Source organism: Schizosaccharomyces japonicus (assembly GCF_000149845.2).
Source record: "Schizosaccharomyces japonicus yFS275 unplaced genomic scaffold supercont5.1, whole genome shotgun sequence".
NCBI lineage: Eukaryota > Fungi > Ascomycota > Schizosaccharomycetes > Schizosaccharomycetales > Schizosaccharomycetaceae > Schizosaccharomyces > Schizosaccharomyces japonicus.
This window is the reverse complement of record NW_011627860.1, coordinates 2,718,342-2,738,890: the sequence shown is the minus strand read 5'-3', so window position 1 is coordinate 2,738,890 and position 20,549 is coordinate 2,718,342. Positions and strand designations below refer to the sequence as shown.

At 43.4% G+C, this 20,549-nt stretch overlaps 12 protein-coding genes across 12 annotated transcripts; 6 read left to right on the top strand and 6 right to left on the bottom strand.

Moving 5' to 3' along the window:
* Positions 1-283: 283 nt before the first annotated feature.
* Positions 284-1,243, top strand: SJAG_00752 (snoRNA biogenesis protein; the record flags this gene model as incomplete). The annotated part of the gene is made up of 1 exon (XM_002171984.1): positions 284-1,243. The coding sequence occupies one exon, from the start codon at positions 284-286 to the stop codon at positions 1,241-1,243; it is 960 nt and encodes a 319-aa protein (XP_002172020.1).
* A 140-nt stretch (positions 1,244-1,383) lies between these two features.
* SJAG_00753 (CDK regulator) lies at positions 1,384-2,346 on the top strand (the record flags this gene model as incomplete). The annotated part of the gene is made up of 2 exons (XM_002171985.1): positions 1,384-1,468; positions 1,574-2,346. 2 exons carry the CDS (start codon positions 1,384-1,386, stop codon positions 2,344-2,346), a joined length of 858 nt encoding a protein of 285 aa, XP_002172021.1.
* A 368-nt stretch (positions 2,347-2,714) lies between these two features.
* SJAG_00754 (tRNA-splicing endonuclease subunit Sen54) lies at positions 2,715-4,069 on the top strand (the record flags this gene model as incomplete). The annotated part of the gene is made up of 3 exons (XM_002171986.1): positions 2,715-2,815; positions 2,867-3,004; positions 3,073-4,069. 3 exons carry the CDS (start codon positions 2,715-2,717, stop codon positions 4,067-4,069), a joined length of 1,236 nt encoding a protein of 411 aa, XP_002172022.1.
* A 38-nt stretch (positions 4,070-4,107) lies between these two features.
* SJAG_05199 (inner membrane protein) lies at positions 4,108-4,676 on the bottom strand (the record flags this gene model as incomplete). Its single annotated transcript, XM_002171987.2, has 2 exons — positions 4,352-4,676; positions 4,108-4,191 (listed from the first exon to the last, which is right to left on the bottom strand). Exons 1-2 carry the CDS (start codon positions 4,520-4,522, stop codon positions 4,108-4,110), a joined length of 255 nt encoding a protein of 84 aa, XP_002172023.2. The 5' UTR covers positions 4,523-4,676.
* Positions 4,677-4,899: 223 nt separating this feature from the next.
* Positions 4,900-6,213, top strand: SJAG_00755 (ubiquinol-cytochrome-c reductase complex core protein Qcr2; the record flags this gene model as incomplete). Its single annotated transcript, XM_002171988.1, has 1 exon — positions 4,900-6,213. One exon carries the CDS (start codon positions 4,900-4,902, stop codon positions 6,211-6,213), a length of 1,314 nt encoding a protein of 437 aa, XP_002172024.1.
* A 411-nt stretch (positions 6,214-6,624) lies between these two features.
* SJAG_00756 (Rik1-associated factor Raf1) lies at positions 6,625-8,667 on the bottom strand (the record flags this gene model as incomplete). The annotated part of the gene is made up of 1 exon (XM_002171989.1): positions 6,625-8,667. One exon carries the CDS (start codon positions 8,665-8,667, stop codon positions 6,625-6,627), a length of 2,043 nt encoding a protein of 680 aa, XP_002172025.1.
* Positions 8,668-8,905: 238 nt separating this feature from the next.
* On the bottom strand, positions 8,906-10,084 carry SJAG_00757 (RecA family ATPase Rhp57; the record flags this gene model as incomplete). Its single annotated transcript, XM_002171990.1, has 2 exons — positions 8,906-9,912; positions 10,015-10,084. The coding sequence occupies 2 exons, from the start codon at positions 10,082-10,084 to the stop codon at positions 8,906-8,908; spliced, it is 1,077 nt and encodes a 358-aa protein (XP_002172026.1).
* Positions 10,085-10,383: 299 nt separating this feature from the next.
* On the top strand, positions 10,384-11,711 carry SJAG_00758 (transcription factor TFIIH complex subunit Ssl1; the record flags this gene model as incomplete). The annotated part of the gene is made up of 2 exons (XM_002171991.1): positions 10,384-10,604; positions 10,664-11,711. 2 exons carry the CDS (start codon positions 10,384-10,386, stop codon positions 11,709-11,711), a joined length of 1,269 nt encoding a protein of 422 aa, XP_002172027.1.
* A 137-nt stretch (positions 11,712-11,848) lies between these two features.
* On the bottom strand, positions 11,849-13,913 carry SJAG_00759 (RNA-binding protein Mcp2; the record flags this gene model as incomplete). The annotated part of the gene is made up of 2 exons (XM_002171992.2): positions 11,849-12,802; positions 12,912-13,913. 2 exons carry the CDS (start codon positions 13,911-13,913, stop codon positions 11,849-11,851), a joined length of 1,956 nt encoding a protein of 651 aa, XP_002172028.2.
* Positions 13,914-14,357: 444 nt separating this feature from the next.
* Positions 14,358-16,361, bottom strand: SJAG_00760 (guanine nucleotide transporter). Its single transcript, XM_002171993.2, has 4 exons — positions 15,171-16,361; positions 15,019-15,113; positions 14,513-14,977; positions 14,358-14,450 (listed from the first exon to the last, which is right to left on the bottom strand). The coding sequence occupies exons 1-4, from the start codon at positions 15,459-15,461 to the stop codon at positions 14,399-14,401; spliced, it is 903 nt and encodes a 300-aa protein (XP_002172029.1). The 5' UTR covers positions 15,462-16,361; the 3' UTR covers positions 14,358-14,398.
* Positions 16,362-16,623: 262 nt separating this feature from the next.
* SJAG_00762 (19S proteasome regulatory subunit Rpn8) lies at positions 16,624-17,583 on the top strand (the record flags this gene model as incomplete). The annotated part of the gene is made up of 1 exon (XM_002171994.2): positions 16,624-17,583. The coding sequence occupies exon 1, from the start codon at positions 16,816-16,818 to the stop codon at positions 17,581-17,583; it is 768 nt and encodes a 255-aa protein (XP_002172030.2). The 5' UTR covers positions 16,624-16,815.
* Positions 17,584-17,825: 242 nt separating this feature from the next.
* On the bottom strand, positions 17,826-20,433 carry SJAG_00763 (choline transmembrane transporter). The gene is made up of 4 exons (XM_002171995.2): positions 20,017-20,433; positions 18,863-19,976; positions 18,273-18,812; positions 17,826-18,206 (listed from the first exon to the last, which is right to left on the bottom strand). Exons 1-4 carry the CDS (start codon positions 20,027-20,029, stop codon positions 18,098-18,100), a joined length of 1,776 nt encoding a protein of 591 aa, XP_002172031.2. The 5' UTR covers positions 20,030-20,433; the 3' UTR covers positions 17,826-18,097.
* Between the last annotated feature and the right edge of the window lie 116 nt (positions 20,434-20,549).

Here is a 20,549-nt window from a genome sequence, read left to right as displayed (position 1 = left end):
TTGGTCCGTTGGACGTCACCGGTGGTGGATATACTCGCTGAACAACGGCGGTGTCTTCTGGTACGCTAGCCAGTGGCCACGGGGAATCGCGAAGAGAACAAACGAAACACGATGAAACGCGTAAATACAAGGAGCAACCGTTGCGTGTTGTAACCAATCTCGTCGGCTTTTTTCTGCATGTGCAAATTATGCACGGATAAAATATTAAGGAGCCAGTCCATTTGGCTCACAAACCTGCAACTGCGACGTCACTTCCTCCAGCAAACTGTATCGCACATTTGCAATGGGAAAAAGTCGTTTGGGGTTGTGCTCAACTTGCAAGCAAACTGATAGCAAATATCGCTGTCCCCGGTGCGAAGAATGTTTTTGTTCGCTCGATTGCAGCAGAAAACACAAAGTTGAGAAAAAATGTTCTGGTGTACGAAATCCGGCGAAATTCCTTCCAAAGTCTCAGCTAGTGCAGAGTCTGAACTCTGACTACAACTTTCTCACTCGGCTTGAGGGTGCATTAACTGTCGCCGACAAGCAGAATGCCTCACAAGCTGGAAAGCTACAAAAGAAGCATTCTCTTATTCAAAAAATTTACGAAAGTAACAACATTGGTGTCCGTTTTGCTCCTAGCTTTACACAGCGGTCTAAGGACAATCGCACCTATTTTCACCGTCAAAATAAAGTGTTGATGTGCAGTATCGATTGGTGCTTACATACAACTTCTGAAAGACAGGAAACTGAACAACCTCAACCACTCAAATCGACGTTTACGAACCACGGGAACGCCTCTACATCTACACTTCAAGAGTTGTGGAATCGTGCAAAAGAACAATGGCTTCAATTGGCATCGGAGGATAAAATCGAACAACCGAAAATAAGCATGGACGAAGCATTGACATTTGTTGTTCACGTTTCTACAAGCAAAAAATTAGGACCAGTATATCGGCCACTGAACAGCAGCTTGTCCTTACTTCAATGTCTTGCTGGCTCAACCGTGTTGGAATATCCTGTTGTTCACATTTTCACCCACTCATGCAAGTTGGTCACTGAACACGATGTCAGTGAATTGGAAGAAAGCTCAGACGATGAAAATAGCACAGACAGCGAAAGTTGCACGGAGAGCTCTGATAGTGAGGAAAGTACTTCTGGGGAAAGCGATAGTTCTGAGATGCCATCAGAACATGATGCCGGCGTTTCTGCGTTGCCCCCGTTATTCGGCTCCTACTTGGAAAACTCAAATAGCAATCCTTAGAGCAACGCTAGTTTTTTTTATGGAAGCAATTGTTCAACTACTTTGGTCATTTGTGAGCCTGCTCCTTGGGTGCATTTTCCACCCACATCAGCCCAGTGACTTTTTTCCCGCACCCACCACATCTTTCCTATCTCGAAAAAATGGTGAAAAGAGCACCAGAGGAGCGTGAGGATGTCACTATGGGTGGCCAGGAGGCCCCTGTTGACTCAGATATCATTCAAGTTGGTATGTTAAAGTGTCATACTGTGAAATGATCGTTGTTTACGTGTACTCATTCACCACTGTCCTGGATTCTCCGTTCCTGCTTGCTAACAAGTTTTGTTTTATCAGACTTTGAGTTTTTTGATATTAAACCGATTGATTTTCACGCTTCCAAAAACCTTCTCAAACAACTTTTTGGCTATGACCACACATTTATCAACTTGAGTGCGGTCTCTGACTTTATTCTTGGCAGTGCCGTCGCTGGTTCGACGGTGAAGGTTGACGGGCCTGAATCTGATCCTTATGCAATGCTGGCACTTTTGGATGTGTCGGCTAACAAAGCTCAAGAAGCTCTGTCATGCATTATTAAATACTTATCTGATCGTTCTGCATCCGCAAATCCAGAATTGAAGAACTTTTTTGAGTCTTCACTCGCTGATGGTTCAAAGGAACACGTGGGATTGCTTCTTAATGAGCGATTGATCAACATGCCTGTTCAGGTCATCCCTCCAATGTACAAGATGCTTTTTGACGAACTCGCTCAAGATAAGAAGGGCGAATTTACACACTATATCCTCGTTTCAAAGACATATACCGAGTGTACACCCCAATTGGACGTTGACGACGATGATGCTCCTCGTCCAACCAAAAAGGGAAAGAAACTGAAGAAAAAGAAGGAAAAGAATTCTAACGAAGTTTTTTATTTTCATCCTGAAGACGAAATTCTTCGTCAGTTTGCTACCCTTGCCATCGATTTCCCTTATGTTAACCAGGACTTTAACCCGGATGCCAATCGTGTTTTTCAAGAAGCTGGTATCAAGCCTCAGGGATTGGCAATGGTGTTTACACACGATGCGCTGAGTCGCTTAGTGCCTACATTGCTTCAAAGCTTTCAAGCTTAGAGCAAAAAAAGATATGAAGAGATTCGCGTTTCGAAAAAGACTCGTGGATTGAGACAACCAATTCAAGATAATTATACAAATGGAATGGGCTTATTAACAAACATATAAATTGGGTATACTGTGTGGAGACAAAACTGGTATAAAAAAGCAAACTTAAAAACCCTTAAACGTGTTTTATCAGCCTTATAAACGAAACAATAATCCATTTACTACTTCAAGAAACATTAAACATATCCGAGATGTTTGGAACGGGGTCTAACCTAACGAACTGGAAGCATATCCGCGTATTATTTCGCTGTATGGAGTTTTTTTTGGTCGCTGTCGGTCTTCCTTGAACTCCACCCAACTGTAGGAACAACACCGAAAGGATGAACAAACAGGATGGGGAAAACCCTTTCTCGAATTTCGAAGACGATGTGGATCCTAGTGACGAAGTTCAGGATTGGAGATTCTTATCCTCGTTGAAGGGGTAGGCGAGCGCGTGGCGTATTGTGTTTTTGCTGACTCCTTGGGACAATAGGGACGATGTGAATTTCACCATTCCAAAGCGTGGATTGAAAGATTTTGAGCCTGATGGAACGCAAAAACAGGTTACGGTGCTACAAAATAGCCAGAATGCCATGTTTGACGCTTTGGCAGTTGAACGATTGATTCCAGCGTACGTGTTACAGATGCATTTCTTATAGCAGTTGTCTTAGAACACTAAACTTACCTTCTGTCTCATAGAAAAACAGTCATTCAGGCAGTCTGGCGCCCTCAGCAGCAAAAGGCCGAGGTGCTACATGCCCATGGCCCTATGTTCAAGACGATGGGACATGCTACGTCGAATAACTCTGTCTGGCTGCTGCCGGAAGAAACGGTGTATCTCGTCGAGCGTGGCTCAATGGAGTGTTGGTGCGAAGAGGGTATACCTATGAGTTTACAGCATGTCTATGCAGAGGCTATTGCTGCATGCGGTGGTCTTGAATACTATCACGTTTATGCTCATCTACGCCGTTGTGGTTTTACTGTTGTGCGAAGCAAGCAGCCTTCTCCAGAGGACGTGGAAGCGTATCAGTTAAAGAAGCAAATGTACGGTCGCTCGTTGCGTACATTAATGCTTGACTTGAAGTCCAAACTTCTCAATTTTTCCTTTGTGGCATTCCAGCGCCTATGGTTTTCTCCGTCAAGTATGAAGAAAAGCATGCTGCCTGATCGGACGTACCGCTCGTATGAACAAATTTACGAGCAGATTCAGTTTGTCGCTGGTTACACTCCACAACCTAAAGCGCCTGTATTACCTGATCTTCCCTTTCGAAATGCGTTTGATGTGTACAAACCATCAGCTAGTTTTAAAAAATCCGCACCAGGTGAGCCCGATTTTACCGTGTGTGTTGTGAATGCACACACTACATGTGTACCTACTTTGCAGCATCTCGATGCGCTTTTCCGCAGTGTGCCTCTCAAAGAAAGCACTTCAAACAATCCCATGCAACGGATAAAAGAGGGAAGACGACAGATTATTATCGCCATCGATGACGGTGGTGTAATTAGCTACATGAAGTTTGGCGATGTATTCATGAACGAAAAAATGTATTTGCTTAAACCGAAGGAACGTCGCAGAGCAAGACCAAAAGGAAAAGAGACAACGGCCTCAAACCGTGGTAAGGCCTTGGCTGGTACGGATGAAAAAAAACAGGTTTCCTCTAAACCAGCAGCAAAGCCTACTTCCGTAGGCGCCTAATGGGAAGGTAATCTGTGTGTAAAAGAGTTTTTGTTCCTTCATACGTCCTTCAACAAGTCTTCCTCTTCCTCGAGCGTTTCCGGTTTCGTTGGAACTGTTCTAAATCGCTGTGACATATCTAGCTTTTCGTAAGTTGTGTCAGCTCAGTTCTCGTATATGATCATGCTGTTGAAGGAAGACCATATGCTTATATCTGTGCAATCATCTGCTGGATGCGCAAGTGCCTCTCGTTTTTTCTCTCTAAGTGTCTCTTCCTTTTTACATGCACCAAACCATACATACCATCCGTCTTTTGCACTCGTGGAACGCTCGCCAGCATTCTTGGCATTCCACTGGCAGCTCATCTTTGTGTCGCAGACAGTCTTGAGCACTGCGTCCTTGGATCAACATACAGTCTGAACGAAGTAAACAATTTGCTAACTTCTTGCGTTCATATTGGCACGAGCGACCCATTACTTTACTTTGATCTCGTTTGGCTCTTCTTTCTTTTTGAAACTAAGTTTTTAAAGAGCCGAGCAGGTTAATCCATCCAAACCCTGTTTGATAATTGCCCCTCTCCAAGACAGGGCTGGCCTGTGTATTAAGTATCTAACTGGTTATATGTTCTCCTGTCTCGTTGCTGTGTTGAACCACCAAATGTGTACACAACTGAGCGTTCATTTCACGTCATCCCTGCGTCAAGACGAGAACATCATGACCGGTCAGTACTGGTGCAGCTGAAATTGCGTACAGCAAGAATCTTCTTACTTAATGAACTATTAGGCACACGAACTGGAAGTCGATACGGAAAGATTGAATTACTTGTTATACGAATTGTTTTTTAGGTCTAAATGTCTATGTTAAAAGTTTTAAGGGCAAACTCGTTTCCACGACTTTGCGGTGGTCGTTTGGGTCAAAGGGCAATCTCGTCGTTGACGTACGAACTTACAAAGAACGGACAAGTTTCATTGCTTTCCCGTGAGTTTCCTGGCTACACGTCGACACTCTCTGTTGCAATTGCAGCAGGCAGTCGGTACCAACCGAATTACGGTGTTGCGCATTTATTGGAGAAGTATTCGTATAAGACTACGGAGAAACGGTCTGCTTTGCGAATTGTGCGTGAGTCGGAGCTCTTAGGAGGTCACTTGGAAAGCAAGGTGACTCGTGAGCATATTATACTCACAGCTCGTTTCTTGAACGAGTATCTTGATTACTACGCAGACATGATGTCGGAAGTGGTTGGACACCCAAAGTTTTTACCTCATCAACTTGAGGAGGAAGTACTACCGCTTGCACGAATGGAGTATAGATTGTTTGAGAATAGTTTGCTTGAGCGTGCTATGAGTCGTTTGCATGAACTTGCGTTCGAACGCAGTTTGGCGTACCCTGTTTTCGTGCAACCCGGAGTGACGCCTACAATTGATGACGTTAAGTCGTTCGCTAAGAGCTCTTTTGTGAAAGAAAACATGGTCGTCGTGTACTCAGGCAGCGAACCGGCTAAAGCAAAGGAGCTCTGTTCGCAATACTTTGCTGACCTTCCTAATGGTACTCACCAAAAAATTGTTCCGCCCCAGCCTACGCATAACGAGTCTCGATTGGTTGCTCCAGGGACGTTCAACTACTTGCTATTTGGCTATCCTTACCTTGGTCCACCATCCGTTGATATTTACGTACTTGAGAGCATTTTGGGCGGCCACAGTATGCTTAAGTGGAGCGAAGGCAGTTCCTTGCTTGCCAAAATTGCCGTTCCCGTTCAACGTTCAAACTCAACAGCCGTAGCAAAATTGTTTCAATATTCAGATGCTGGTTTATTGACTATCACAGCGTCGTCTACAAGTCTTGCGGACTTGAAGCTTATGGGTTCGCAAATTGTCGCTACAATGCGGAAGCTACCTGAGTTACTTACAGACGATACCATTAAGCGTGGTATCGCTACAGCGAAAACCAACTTTTTGAGTAAAATGGAGACCCCGTATTTGGACTCTCAGTTGTTGAGTTGGATGACTGGACCAAAGAATTCTTGCAACGCAGATGTCGTTGTGTCTGCTATTGAGAAGGTCAGTCGTCAGAGCTTGCTTACTCTTATTGAGCGTATCATCAAAACACCGCCGAGCTTTCTTTCCGTCGGAGCTTCAGAGAACTTGCCCTACTACAGCGAGCTTTAATGGAACCATGTGAGATGTTTTCGTCGCATTAGCAGAAGCAATTATCCATTGCTTGATCTGAAGTTTCTTCTCCTTCCTTCTTTGCTACGCTTTCCGAGAAGGTAAAATTTCGCTTCAAATAGCGAAGGGTTTGCTCTCTATCAGTGTGCCACGGCGAATGCAAAACGTGGAATATGTATTATCTATGATGCTTAATAATAACAAACAAAACTCCCTAAAATACAGCGGACGGTAAAGAGGATGGGCAATTGGGAGGGAAGGGGGAAAAGAGTAAGAAAGGTTCGAATAGACAAGGGGCGGAGGGAGGAGGCCATTTGAGGGAAAAACGAAGGAAAGTTAGTGTATGAAAATACACATACATGCGCACACGCACAGGGTGCCGATGAATGAAGAAGGATTGAGGAAACAAAATTAGTGAGCAGAGGAAGTAAAGGAGACATGCCGTTCGCGATTGTTAGAATCGTCACTGTAAGAAGAGCCTGCAGTGTTAACAATAGGACCCGTACTCTCATCAACAGCATCGTAAGCTTGTTCACCAGCATTCCGGTCGCGAATAACAAATTCACCGAACTGGTCAATGGGACGATTTCCACAAACCGAGTATATATTCATGCCGCCACCAGCGAAACAGACAACGAGTTTGGATGCATCCGGGCTGAAACAACCGTATGTGACTGCAGCGTCAACTTCTGTCACATTCTGTACGAACGGTTCATGTAGACGAGGATCCCACGCTTTAACAACGCCGTCGCTTCCACCCGTGATAAACACGCTTCCATCGGGCTGCCAGAGGGCCATGTTGATGCCAGCATCGACCTCCTCTGTGTTCTCAAAATCAAAATGAATCATTTTTGTCTTGCCGTGCTTGAGCACATGAAGTGGTTTATTATGACTTCGAACATCCCATACATAAGTTTGGTTGTCCGTGCCACTGGAGGTAACGAAAATTCCGCTGCGATCGACGGTTGTGTGATTGATGTCTTTCTGTGGAGTATTGAACATTTTGACCGTCGACAGCGTTCGTGAATCAAACAGCCGAACTCGGCCAGAGACATGGGAATTACTTCCTATGATGAAATTGTCACTAAGCGGCTGTATAGCCAAAGAGGCAATAGCCTCTGAGTTAACGTTCAGTTCTTTTATAGGTATTCCAGAACCTGGATCAAAGACTGCAGCACAGCCGTCATTTTTTTGTTGATGAAAGTTGTCGTAGCCTACAACTACATATCCACCAGTATTAACATTTGGCATCGTATACTCAATCAACGATGCCTCGTAGCGCTTTTCAAGCGCCTTTTTAAAGGCAAGTTCAGTAAAGGACTTAACCTTGCCTGTTTCGGGATGCGTTCGAATCAGAAAGCCGCGACCATCCTTGCTGGAGGCAGCCAGCACATCGTCTCTGGACAAGGTAAGCTGCTGGATATGACCCTTTGATTGTGAGAAAACGTCACACGCAACACCTTCTGTCGTCCATATACGAACGCAATCATCAAAACCTCCGGTGAATAAGTGTCGCCCAGAATTACTGAAACAAACGTCAGAAATGGTTCGAAACTCAATATCGCCTTCGAGCGATCGAGTTTGATGTCCTTTAAGGACAGACATTTCTCCTCGTAACAAGTCGCCAAGCCATAAAGTGCCAAGTCGATTGTAGACACCGCGCTGCGACGTGCTACCCAGAGCCATTTTACGGCCCGAAGGATCGAATCCAACAGAAACTGTGTCACCACTAGTTTCGTTGAAGTGTTTCCAAGGTTTCATTGCTAGTATGGACTCGGAACGGAGAAAGTTTGCTGACTTCAAGAAGGAACAGCCCCGACGATCAAACACATTTAAGTCGTAACAGTTCCGTAGATAGTTTGGAATAATAGGGTGTTCTGGTTCCACATCTGCTATTTGGATGGCAAAGGCTTCTCCAGTAGGCGTAAGGTCGGCATTATCGGCTTCAAATTGTTGGCAGTCTTCATACGTTCGAGAAGGCAATAAGACGTTTAGATGAGAATGAAACGCATCCTTAAACCGCACGCTGTTGACTGGACCGTATTTGCGCCTGGCTGCCTGCAGTTGTAGGCACTCTTCCGGAGTAAAGTCGACATGTATGATTTTTCCTTGCAGTTTTGCATGTGTTTTTTCGCTGGAGAAAGACCAAGGCATTTCTCGAGCTCTTTTACTTAAATAAGGTCTCGACGCAGGAGCAAAATCTCCTGCACTTAATGTGAAGGCCAATTCGTCCTCGCCATTTTTTAAAGGTCCATTAGGCGCGGGATGAACGAGTGCAACGGCCTCTCGTGGCCTCGTTTTAGGAATTGGAATGTCGTCCAAAGGATCATAAACCTCAAATTCGTCGTTAACTTCTTCTGAGTCGAGGAAATAGTCATCAAGTTTTTGGGTTTTTGAAGCCGTGAGTTTATGCTCTGGAGACAGCGTGTGCGGCCGTTTCTCGTGAACGTTCATTGCCAAAGCATGTCACGGACTACGCAATAACGAGCAAAAGGACGTTTTCTATGTTGTTTTTGTTTTATAATCTCAGGTGGTGACCCTAGGTAGTTTTGGTCCTGGTCCAGTATGTAGGCGGACATCCACACCCCAAGGGTACCCCAAAGGCAGGACGCTGGAGGAAGTTGACAGAAAGTTGAGTTGACATAGAGCTGGCTGTAAATCGCTGCAAACAAAAGCCAAAGACAGTATGTGTTCATGTATCTTCGGAAACCGTGTGGAGACCTTCAAGCGTAATTGCAATGTCAATTTCAGAAGTCGGTGCTATAGGTGAATAGACTATGCGTAATTTTCGTAATGATTTTCGGGTCGCAGAATTGGGTCGCTTGAGTAAGGCAAGTCGTGTAGTTACATTGTTCGTCCATACAAGTCCCAATGATGGTGTTTTTGGATCAATATCCGTGTCGTCCCATCCGTTGAACCATTGAGACTGGTAGTCAAGGCTGAAAAGACCAATTTGGTCGTAAGATCGAGACACCCGATCGCTCACTTGGTTTGCGATTACTACTGCGGCATTATGTTTGTGTGCTAGTTCACGAAGATTGCTGGCAAGTTTGGCAAGTTGGTTTCCTCGAGTTGCGATGTTGCCAAGGCTCGAAGCATTCGGATGGTTTCGCGAATAACGAAGTTCGGCTCTGTAGTTGGCTGCAACGCTGTCGAGAACGATAAGACCAATGTTTACCCGTTGCATGAGAATGGGAAGTTGATACTCGATAATGTGCTCTTGCGATTCCAGGTCTGGGCACAGAATCGTATATACGCGATCACCTGGATGCCGAGAAAGATAGGACAAATCATCATTTGGATATTGTAAAGAAAGAAACTTTGCCAATTGAAATAACCGTCGAGTCTCCAGACCGGATTCGGTTGAAATGAAAACCGCGGCCCGGTCTAAACCACCGACAGATTTTGGTAATTGTACAGTAAGACATAATTGGATACAGAATTGTGATTTTCCAGAGCCGCTCTCACCACTGATTTCTGTGATATGGTCGAGAGCAATTCCACCGTGCAATGCTTTGTCTATTTCCGTATCGCCCGTCGTAAAAAAGTGGGTTTCCCTAGCATCTGGAGTAATTCTTTGTGGCAGGAGAGCCTTTTTTAGTTGCTCAATGAGATTCTGAACTTCCTCAAGCTTTATCTGACAACGTTCGCTTATTACAGTTGGTTCAAGTGTCAACAAATCAATTGTAGTAATTCGTTCTAACGGAAAGTTCCTTGTTAGCTTAACAGTTACTAGGGCGAAGAAAGCAAAGACTATGGTCTTGGTTTCAGTATGTAGTAATTTCTATCCATCAAACATACCCCTCTCAAACACTTGCATGTATTCGTCAGCCAGCACAAAATCAATTGACCTCAAAGTCCAAGAATCCATTCATGGAGCATACACAGAACCTTTGTAACGTGAGATTGTTCTTTGACTGTTGTAATTGCTATTAGTCCCGATTCCTTGCGGTGTGCGTTACTCGTGCGAGTCAGGAAAGACGAAACACATCTACGAATTTACGAAAAACAGTGTTTTTTGGCTGGGAAAATTCATAAAAATTCGTAAAAACCTGTATCTATTACATTCTCCAAAAATCAAGACAAGTTTATTTAAAGAATATTTTTATTTTTTATTATTCCTTTAAGTGAAACACATTCAAAACTCATACGCACAAAATAATTACAATCATGAGTACTCTTACCAAAGACTACGACGATTCAGATAATTCCGATCAAGATGGAGACGAAAGAGTTTCCAAAAACGGTTCCAAACAGACGAAATCGCAGCACAAGGAAGGTTATACTTGGGAAGGTGAATATCAACGTTCATGGGATATTGTGAAAGAAGATGCTGAAGGAAGTCTTGCTGGCGTCGTAGAAGGCCTTATCAATGCGGGAAAACGCAAACGGTACGGTAAAAGTTCCTCTTCTGTAGTTTCCCTTTTCCATGACTAACATTAACGAATAGTATTCTTCGGGACACAACGCCTCTCCAAAGAGGTATTATTCGACATCTAATTCTGGTCGTTGATCTAAGTATAGCAATGGAAGAGCGGGACTTTCGCACGAAGCGGGTCGATTTACAGATTAAGTATGGAACCGAGTTCATCATAAACTACTTTGAACAGAACCCAATTTCCCAGCTTGGAATTATTGCTATGAAAGACGGAATTGCTGTAAAAATAAGTGACATTCATGGAAATCCTCAAGACCATATTAATAAGTTAAAAAAGCTCCGTGAGTGTAAAGGTATGGCTTCACTACAAAACGCTCTTGAAATGGCTCGTGCTTCATTAGCTCATATTGCTTCTCATGGAACGCGAGAAGTTTTAATTATTTTCGGGTCTTTACTGTCTTCAGACCCTGGTGATATTTTTCAGACGATCGACAGCCTGGTTAAGGAGAACATAAGTGTCCACATCATTGGCCTTTCTGCAGAAGTGTCTGTGTGCAAAGAAATATGCCGCAGAACAAACAATGGTGCTCAGAATGCTTATGGAGTCATCTTGAACGAAAACCATCTTGAAGAACTGCTCATGGAGAAAACAATTCCACCAGCTACACATTCAGATGAGGGAATTCCAGCTTCCCTTGTCAAGATGGGTTTCCCTTCTAAGGTAATAGAGCCGTTCCCAAGTCTTTGTTCATGCCATTCAGTTGCTTCTCGTGGAGGATTCCATTGTCCCCGTTGTAAATGCAAGGTATGCACACTCCCTATTGAATGTCCGGGCTGTTCCCTAATTCTCATTCTTTCTACACATTTAGCCAGATCCTATCATCACTTGTTTCCACTAAAAAATTGGCGGGAAATTCCTTGGTCAGAGAAACCAACTTCGACTTACTGCTTCGCTTGCCAGGCACCATTTCCTATGACTCCGCAAGCCAAGGAAGACCAGAACGCTTCTTCGTCTCGTTATGCTTGTCCTTCTTGTGGGCACCACTTTTGCATTGAATGCGACGTATTTGCTCATGAACAATTACACGAGTGTTTTGGATGCCAAAGCCATACTTCCTAACATTTAAGAACTTGACAAAGCATAAAATAAAAAGAGGAATAAAAGTTTTCTTTCATTGTTTTGATGAATACAAATACATTCTAAATGATACATACAGAGTTAGATAATTCACGTTTAATTTCAAGACATTTCACGGTCTAAAGTGTAGTTTGAGTGTTCACAAAGGTTTGATTCTTAAGTTTTTCAACCATAAATGCAACCTTTTGACCATATTTGCTGCCGCGAAGGGACACCATATGCTTTTTTATGTGTCTCACAACAACTTCCTTTTCCTGCGGCTGCGCAACTTGGAGTATTTGTTGGACAAGATAGTTTCCATACTGGTCAGAAGCTATGTCAACCAACGGTTGCCGAGTCCTATTTACACGTGTAGTAGTGACCTGTGTTAAGTATCGCGGAATGAAGTTATTCGAACCGATTTTAATAGCCTTCTCAATAACCTTAGAAGCATATTGATCGACACTGTAATCAGCAGCCTTAGCCAAGAGCAAGGTAGTCACTCGGTCAAGATCTTTTGGATGTCCATTTTCCAGCATGTGTTGTATGACCCAATTGCCCCATTGCCCTCTAGCAATAGTATCCAAGTTGCTGATAACTTCTTCAATGCACTCACGTTTGTCTTCTTCAACACAATTTTCGAACATGTTTTGAACAACAAGGCTTCCATTTTCACCCAGTGCAATTTCTGCCCATTTACCGCGTAAAGCATCATTGACTCGAGTCATCAGATTTGATCCGCATTCCGACCAGCGTACTTCAAAAAGTTTCTGCCATACGTGGCAAGCATAGTGATGCGTAATGGTCGATCCAATGTGCACGAACAGTTCATCCAGTATGGCAAGCTTAATATCCTCTGTCACATTATCAAGTGCCTTTTGTACAACATGACACCCGAACGGGTCCGTAGCAAGCTGTAATGCATGTCCCAAGATAGTTTCTCCAATGGCTCTGACATGCTGAGGCCATCCATGCTCAAAACATCTTTGGACCAAAAAATTGCCAAATCTGTTTAACATTAGTGGGTAAGCTTGCTCCAAAATGGTATCAATGATAGAATGCTTGATGGCAGGGGCCGCAACCTTCAGTTTCTGCTGCAAAAATCAGAAGCTTGTTGATCATTATTATATATAATACGATCCACAATTAGCTATACTCGTTAGAACTATCATTCAGTGGATTCCATAACCGAACGATACTTACCTTCCAATCATACACAGCATTCCTTTCTGAAAGCTTTCTGTATTTTGCTGCTCCGTCCTTGAGAACAGGATCTTCCACGGAAGTTTCTGGAGTCGCATTACCATTCCATATAGCACGGAGGTTGGTTGTAGGTTTCATGTGGTTTGGTGAATTTGTGGAAGCATGACTTTGGCCAAAGTGATCTTCGAAAGCATTTGATCGAGAGGTCGTACCGGAGTATAACTGCTTTCCAAAGCCACGAGGTGAAACAAGCTGAGGTGAAAACGGTTTTGCTGTCACAGAAGGTGCGGCGCCCCTCGAACGAAAGGGAAATGTATCACTGCCTGTTAAACTGTTCGATAAGGGACTTTCCGCCACCGGGGGAGCATGAGTCGAAGATTGCCAAAAGCCATTCTGGACCGAAACCAGCGATAGTTTGTTATCGCGACCCGAGGAAGAAGACGGGTTGAAGCAGTTCTCTCTCCCGAAATGATCAGAGATGAACGAAACGGGATCCTTCGAAGAAGAACTGGCCCCCTCCAATGAGAAGTTGCGATGCCCACACAAGGAAGCTGTTTCGTTTGGGACTTCTAGAGAATCGCCCACGAGATAGTTAGTTTTGTTTGACAGTGCTTTGGCTGAGTAGGAAAGCGAAAGATCGTCACTACCCGAAACACCGTTTTTGTTTTGAAGAAGGTTTGAAGAGAAATTTCTCGCTTTAAGATCGTTTGACAATAAATGAGGAGCATTTATCATTGATGATGAGCGCTCACCGTTTGAGATAGCTTGAGTGAGTTTAACGATGTGCTTAGATTTAAGCGAGAGATCTCGGCGCTGCGTCTCAATTTCGTTTTGTTGTTTTTCAACGAGAAGCTTTAGCGCGTTTAATTCTTCAGTTAAATGTCGAACAGAGGAATCTGTTTCGCAAAGTCGACGTTGGGAGGCCGTTTTAGCGTCTCCCATAGCATTGTTCGAACAATTTGAGGAAATAGTCGTAGTACCTGATGGTTTAATAGAACACATGTTTAAATAAAAAGTCGCAGTAATGATAGAGTAATAAATGAGCCGGTTGTTGGATGAAAGACTGATGTCGAAACGACTCCGTACAAAAGAATTAATAATTCACTAGAGATTAGCGTTTTCTAATTTGGTTTCAGAATAACACTATGCCCGCAGGTATCACACACAGAGAATAACGAAAAGTAAAACACAGGAAAACCTAAACTTTAACAGATAGTTCCAATTGAGAGAAGGATATGGCCAGCAAATATCACCGAATACAAGCAGCTGTTTCCGTTACTAGCAAAGTCAATTGCTCAAAACGGAATTGTATAAGCAATTAAAGCTTTAATTGAATGAACAAATATATGACAAATACGATAACGTATGGGAGTGGTGAAGAAATGTCGGGCAGCCGAAACTATTTATACATTATACAATGTTACCATGGTGACGCATAACCGAAAGTGGGTAAACAAAAAAGCTTAATTAAGGGTACTGTACTATGCTTACTTGAGGAGTCTATCGTACAACGGAATGAGGGTTTGTGCCAGGGTAAATCTGTTGGGGTTAGTAATAGTGAAACAAGACAGTAATGGCGCAGGACACCCATTGTAACATACGAGAAGACGAGCTTAGGACCGGTGGTCAGCAGCTTGGGGGTAAGACCCTTGAAGAAGGAAGAAAATCCCTCGTGCTTAATCATGTTCTTTAAAATAGTAAAGCCTGACTGGGGATTGTCGAAGTTTTTGTTTTGAATACGAGTTTTAATGACGTCCAAGGGAGCGGAAACAATTAGACTAGCACAGGCACCGGCAATAGAAGTACAAAAGTTCTGGAAGAAAGTAGCCTTGGAGTAGTCCTTAAGCTTAAAGACATACTCTTTGGCAAATGCGTTTCCACCGAAAAGAGCGAAGGAACCGGGTGCATTGCGAGCAGCAGTCCAGCCCCAACCGCGATACAGAGCAAATTTTTCTTCAGTAATTAGCTTGAAAATACCACGGCCCTTGAACGCATTAGGGTTTGTTTGGCGTTTAATTTTCAAGACATCAAGAGGCAAAAGAACAACCTCACCAATACCCACAATACTAAGTCATTGTTAGCAACAAAGTAGCTAACACATCCATACCTTCCAGCAGTGGCATGCATAATGGCCTTTCCTGTGCCTTTACCAAACTTTTGATCGAAGCATTCACCGTAGTTCTTTGCCAGAAAATCCTTGACCTGCACACAGAGTTAGTAGTCTGTAAATCCTTGTCATTGAGACAACTAGAAACGCACAATGGGTTGACCGGAATACTTGTAGATACGCTGGAGCACCTTGTAGCAGGCAGCGTAACCTAGACCAGGGAAGAGAGAACTAAACTTCTTGGCGATAGAGGCATTGGCTTGCTCCTTAAAAATAACGGAATTCACCTGAGCAAGAGAGGTAATTCGACCGTGATTTGACATAAGACGCTTGGATATCGTGTCCACAGGATGGAACATCGTCAACTCTAATATACCGGCAGAGGCCGATCCTAGCAGACGAGCCCGTTGCGATTCTGTATTCTGCTTTTGAACAGCACTCATTTTGTGTATTTAGTTGGTGACTTAAAGTTGCGGGCAAATATCCGAACAAGCAATTCTTATTTAACGCACTGGAAATAGGTGAAAACGTCCGTTACGGGTCGTAGCAGTTATCTGGGCTATTTACGCCGCTCCTAACGATTCCCTTATATCGGCATTTCCTTGAATGAGGTATCTAATAATATGTGACTGCTCCCTAAGCGAAATACTGATAACTTTAAAGGAGATTAGATACCAGCACATTATGCAAGAATGGAGATTAACAACCAAACGATTGGTCGGCGATGAGAGCAGCCGACAGCATGGATGTTTGATGCGACAAGCGGTATTGCCGTAGGAGATGGATACCAGCAAGCGGGGAGTAGAATGATGAAGATCAGTTCCAAGAAAGAAGTAGATCAAGCTGGTTATTGTCCAGACCAAGAAATTGTCGTTACACCACGCGTTGACGACGATCGCGAAGCTGATCCATTCGCTGACTGAGAAAAGCTGTGTAGAGATGATCCGAAGTACTCAAAGCCATTGTTCAAGATGGGGGGGGGAAACAAAGAAGAACACGTAACTGCTACTGATGCAGGTTGTCAACATGCGATGAGATGAGAAACTTGAGAAGACGAGCATAAACACATCGATCAACCGGACGTAGTAGTGGTCATAGTGTCCACGGAATTTCCTTCAATCACCTAGAATATCCGTATATACCACATTTTTCGCTTTATGTCTGCTGCTTCATTGGGAAATCATTTTCACCTGATCTCCCATAATGTCCAGATTGCTCAGTTGTTGCAGACGGCCGTAATGGTACATTTCGTACAAGTTTCCTCACGTTCCTTCATACGTAACACCCTTGAAATATACGTCTATCATCGCTTTTCGCTGGGCGAGGTGTTTGCTAAAGACAAGTTAGAAGAAGCGACGCGTTAACGTTTTCTTTTCGCAATATGCGCGTCGCGTTTCTAATTATAGAGAATGACACGTCAAAGACTAACCTTAATTCAAAACACCACCTACACCAAAACCAACACCACCACCGAGCACAGCACTTACCCAAAACCACATCTTCTAAATGGCTCCTTCGGTCATTTCAGATATCTCTCCGAGTGTTCCTAAGCATGTCGTACGTTTCTCTCCTCGTCTATAAATTTTTCTTTCACTAACGTTAAAGATTGTACATCCTTTGGTTTTGCTTTCAGCAGTAGACTCGTACAACAGATCCGCTCGTGGCTCAAGACGCCGTGTTCTGGGCGTGCTACTGGGTCAAAACAACAATGGGGTTGTTAATGCTGCAAACAGTTTCGCAATTCCATTTGAAGAGGATGAAAAAAACTCTTCTGTCTGGTTTTTGGACCATAATTTTATGGAATCAATGAATGACATGTTCAAGAAAATTAATGCCCGTGAAAAACTTGTTGGATGGTATCATACTGGACCTCAATTGCGTTCTTCTGATCTCGAAATCAACAATCTTTTTAAAAAATACATTCCCAACCCAGTCCTTGTTATCATTGACGTACAATCGAAGGCGGTGGGTCTGCCAACCAGTGCTTATTTTGCTGTCGACGAAATTAAAGACGATGGCACAAAGTCTTCCTTGACGTTTGTACATTTGCCCTCCAGCATCGAGGCAGAAGAGGCAGAAGAAATCGGTGTTGAGCATTTGCTGCGTGATACCCGTGACATTACCGCAGGAACCCTGGCCACACGAGTTACGGAGCAAGTACAGTCTCTGCGTGCGTTGGAGCAACGGCTAGATGAGATTGCAGTATATCTGCGGAAAGTCGTGGATGGTCAATTGCCCATCAACCATACTATATTGGGTGAATTACAAGGCGTCTTCAACTTGCTGCCAAACATTTTCAAAACTTCCAACGAAAACGACCCTCTTGGTTTGGAAAACGGAGACGAGCGCTCGTTCAACATCAATTCTAATGACCAACTCATGACCGTCTACCTTTCTAGCATTGTTCGCTCGGTGATTGCCTTACACGATTTGCTTGATTCCTTGGCTGCTAGCAAAGCCGCTGAGCAAGAACAAGACAAGCTTGATTTGAAGCAGGAGAGTACCGACTCTGAAAAGCGTGCTACTACTGCTGCAGTGGACGAAGATCCATTTATGCCAAATTAAGACACATTAGTCTACTGTACTCCTCATGTCTTTTGTTTGTCTGATAGATTGATGTGCCAGTTTTATGATACCGTTTACTAACTTGTGTAACGTTTTATGTGGATGGGTGGCATTTTTTAAGCATTTTGTCATCCTCACATCTCTTTACATATTTGTGTGTATGTGCGCTGTACTTGTAGCCCGTTCGCGTTTTTGTGACCGAGGACGTATGCTTTTCCAAACATTGTTTGGTGAGGAAAAATAATCAATTCTATGAGTTCATGGCTATACCGAAATTTATAAAAAAAGTGCACTAGGGCAAAGAATGGTAAGAACGATTATGCGATGGAAAGACTATTGTACATGTCAAAAAAGCATCGCTTGCTATTAAGGTCGAGACTTGCGTTATCGTGAAGTTAGAGTCGTGAATATCATATACCGATTCATCCTACTGAACGGAGGAAAGTTTGTTACGTTGTCTGTCCAACACTGGGTGAATAGTCGTCACTTTTAATTATCGTACAAAGACATGTTTTCAGTCAGCCAGGTTGAAGAGTCGCCATGCTTCAAAACAGTGAGCTCCATTTGGATCGCCCTGGGAGCTTGACACGTCTATCGCGCTGCTTATCATTAAAGCATCCACACTGTAAAATTGTTAGTAAAGGTGTAATAAAGGCAGAAGAGTCTTCAATGAAGCTCCTGTAACGTACATCATGCCAAGACCACCTTCTATAGGGCCCATGGTAAACCAACCCAAGAGCCCCCCTATTAAGCCGACTATGTAGCCGTAGAAGACGCCCTCGTGCCTTAAAGAGACGAGCCAGGCAGACGCTCCAATGGCTAAAGCCATTATGATTCTCGTCGCCCTGAGCATTAGCTTGGACAATCGATAACTCCTTTCTCGCCAGCTCAGTAGATCGAGTTGGTCAAGACGAAACAAAGCTTTCAAGGCATTTTGGTACGAGATTGAGTATATCGCAGCATATGTCACCGTAAAAGGTGATGCGACAAAAGCAACCGAGGTTGTAGAGAATAAATAGTATATTAGTTGAGAGATCCTTCGCAGCGTTTTCGGCAGTGATTGAAGAGGTACACGAGTAGAAACATTCAGCAACGATGCTAACGAACACATACCATACAAATGTGTGAAAGCATATGAAAACGACTGCGAAACCATAAGGTTTGTCGGTATGTGTGACTCGACTTGTCGATAAAAATACCACTGGCATACGAGAATACTAACAGCGGATCTATAACAGTTAGCACTTTTTTTAAAACAATACCGGAAAATCGTTCATACCTATGAACGGAGGAAAGAAACCCAATCGTCCATAACAAAGCAAAGGCGTAAAGCGCGGCAAGAAACCATGATCCAGAAGCGAGGACTGTATGATTGCCATCGTTTAAGCCTCGTAGAAACATACGTGAAAAGAATAATGCCCAAATTGAAATGCAAACATTGTTTAAGATTACGAACAGAAAGCTGAAAACGCCCAACTGTGGAAGACTTACAAGCACCCGATTAGCCAATTGGACGATTCTGAGCGCACGACTAACAGACTCTTTGCGTTGCCAAACGAAACGACCAAGAATGATGCTGAATATGAAGAGGACCAGACCAATAATACGCATCACCAGCAACTGTTTCATAACGTCACGGGCTACTTGCTTGACAGTTGATGTTAAAAAATATACACTGATACCAGTAAACACGAATGGAGTAGCAAAGAGAATGAATAGTAATGCAGACTCGACGGTAAGCACTAGACCAAGCCAAAGAACGGCAACAAGTACCGAAATAAGCATTCTGGAAAACAAAAAAGGAACTGCGTTGCGAATTGTATTATACATGGAATTAGGATCGGTAAACATCGCATCTGTTCTCCAGTAGGTAACCAATCCATACGCAAGAAGAGCAGTTGTAATGTAAATGTACACAGTACCGCAACGTTGATTGGGAACTGCCCTTTGAACTCCCTCAAATGTTTCAAATGGCAAATCATCCATCTCCTCTGCCAGTCTCGAGCCGTGATCCATAGCCATTGCAGCATTGGGATGAACATGTTCATGCTGTTCTGACACAGCAGATGACATTTCTGAGACATTTTGTGATCGCCGGTTGTGTTCGACTGCGTCTGAGAAAGCCGACAACCTTGAACTATTTGCAACGTTCGCAGAATCGGTCAGGGCAGGTTTACCAACATCGCTGTGCTTTAATAACCAGCTGACAGAAGCAGATTCGACGCCACGAGTATCTTGATTCAAGTCATAACCTGGAGACGGAGCAAGAGAAGAATCCTGTAAGCTTGGAAGCTCCGCATTGCCGTTCAATCGTCCATTAAATACATTTGCAGACGATTGTAACAGCTGCTCTGAAGAAGAAAAGCGCGACTGGGCAAGAAACCGTGAAGCATCTAGGGTGTTAGTAACTAATCAACAATTGGGCGAACGTACAGTCACTAAACATGAAACTGCTTCACAGAGATGCTGTTTTCTATTATTACAACAGCCTGATAAATAAACAAGTAGGGAAACCGTTAATTTCAGTGGTTTTTCCTTGATATTGGTGAAATTGAGGTATTGTAGTGGCAAGCAACGGCAATGATGAATAATATGTTTAAGACGTGTGAAGAAAGGCTGACAAGGGCAATAGATAATATGAATACACTCGATAAACTCAACTTGTGACAAAGGTTTACTGAAATTTGAGAAAACAGATGCAATGTGTGTGCCAATGACAAACGCTGAGACGAACAAACAAACATAACAAACGCAAACGCAAACGCAACAGATTTAGCAATCTCGAAAACAAATATATACATGAGAAAAAATGTTTAAAGTGTTTAAAATTGTAAGAAACTACATATTCACGAACTTGTAAAATGGAAATTTGAATTGCTCGAGCAGCGAGACAAATGAATTACTTTGAGCACACAGACAACGTTCCAGATTCAGCAAAAGTAAAGAATGCCAAACAACGATTAAAC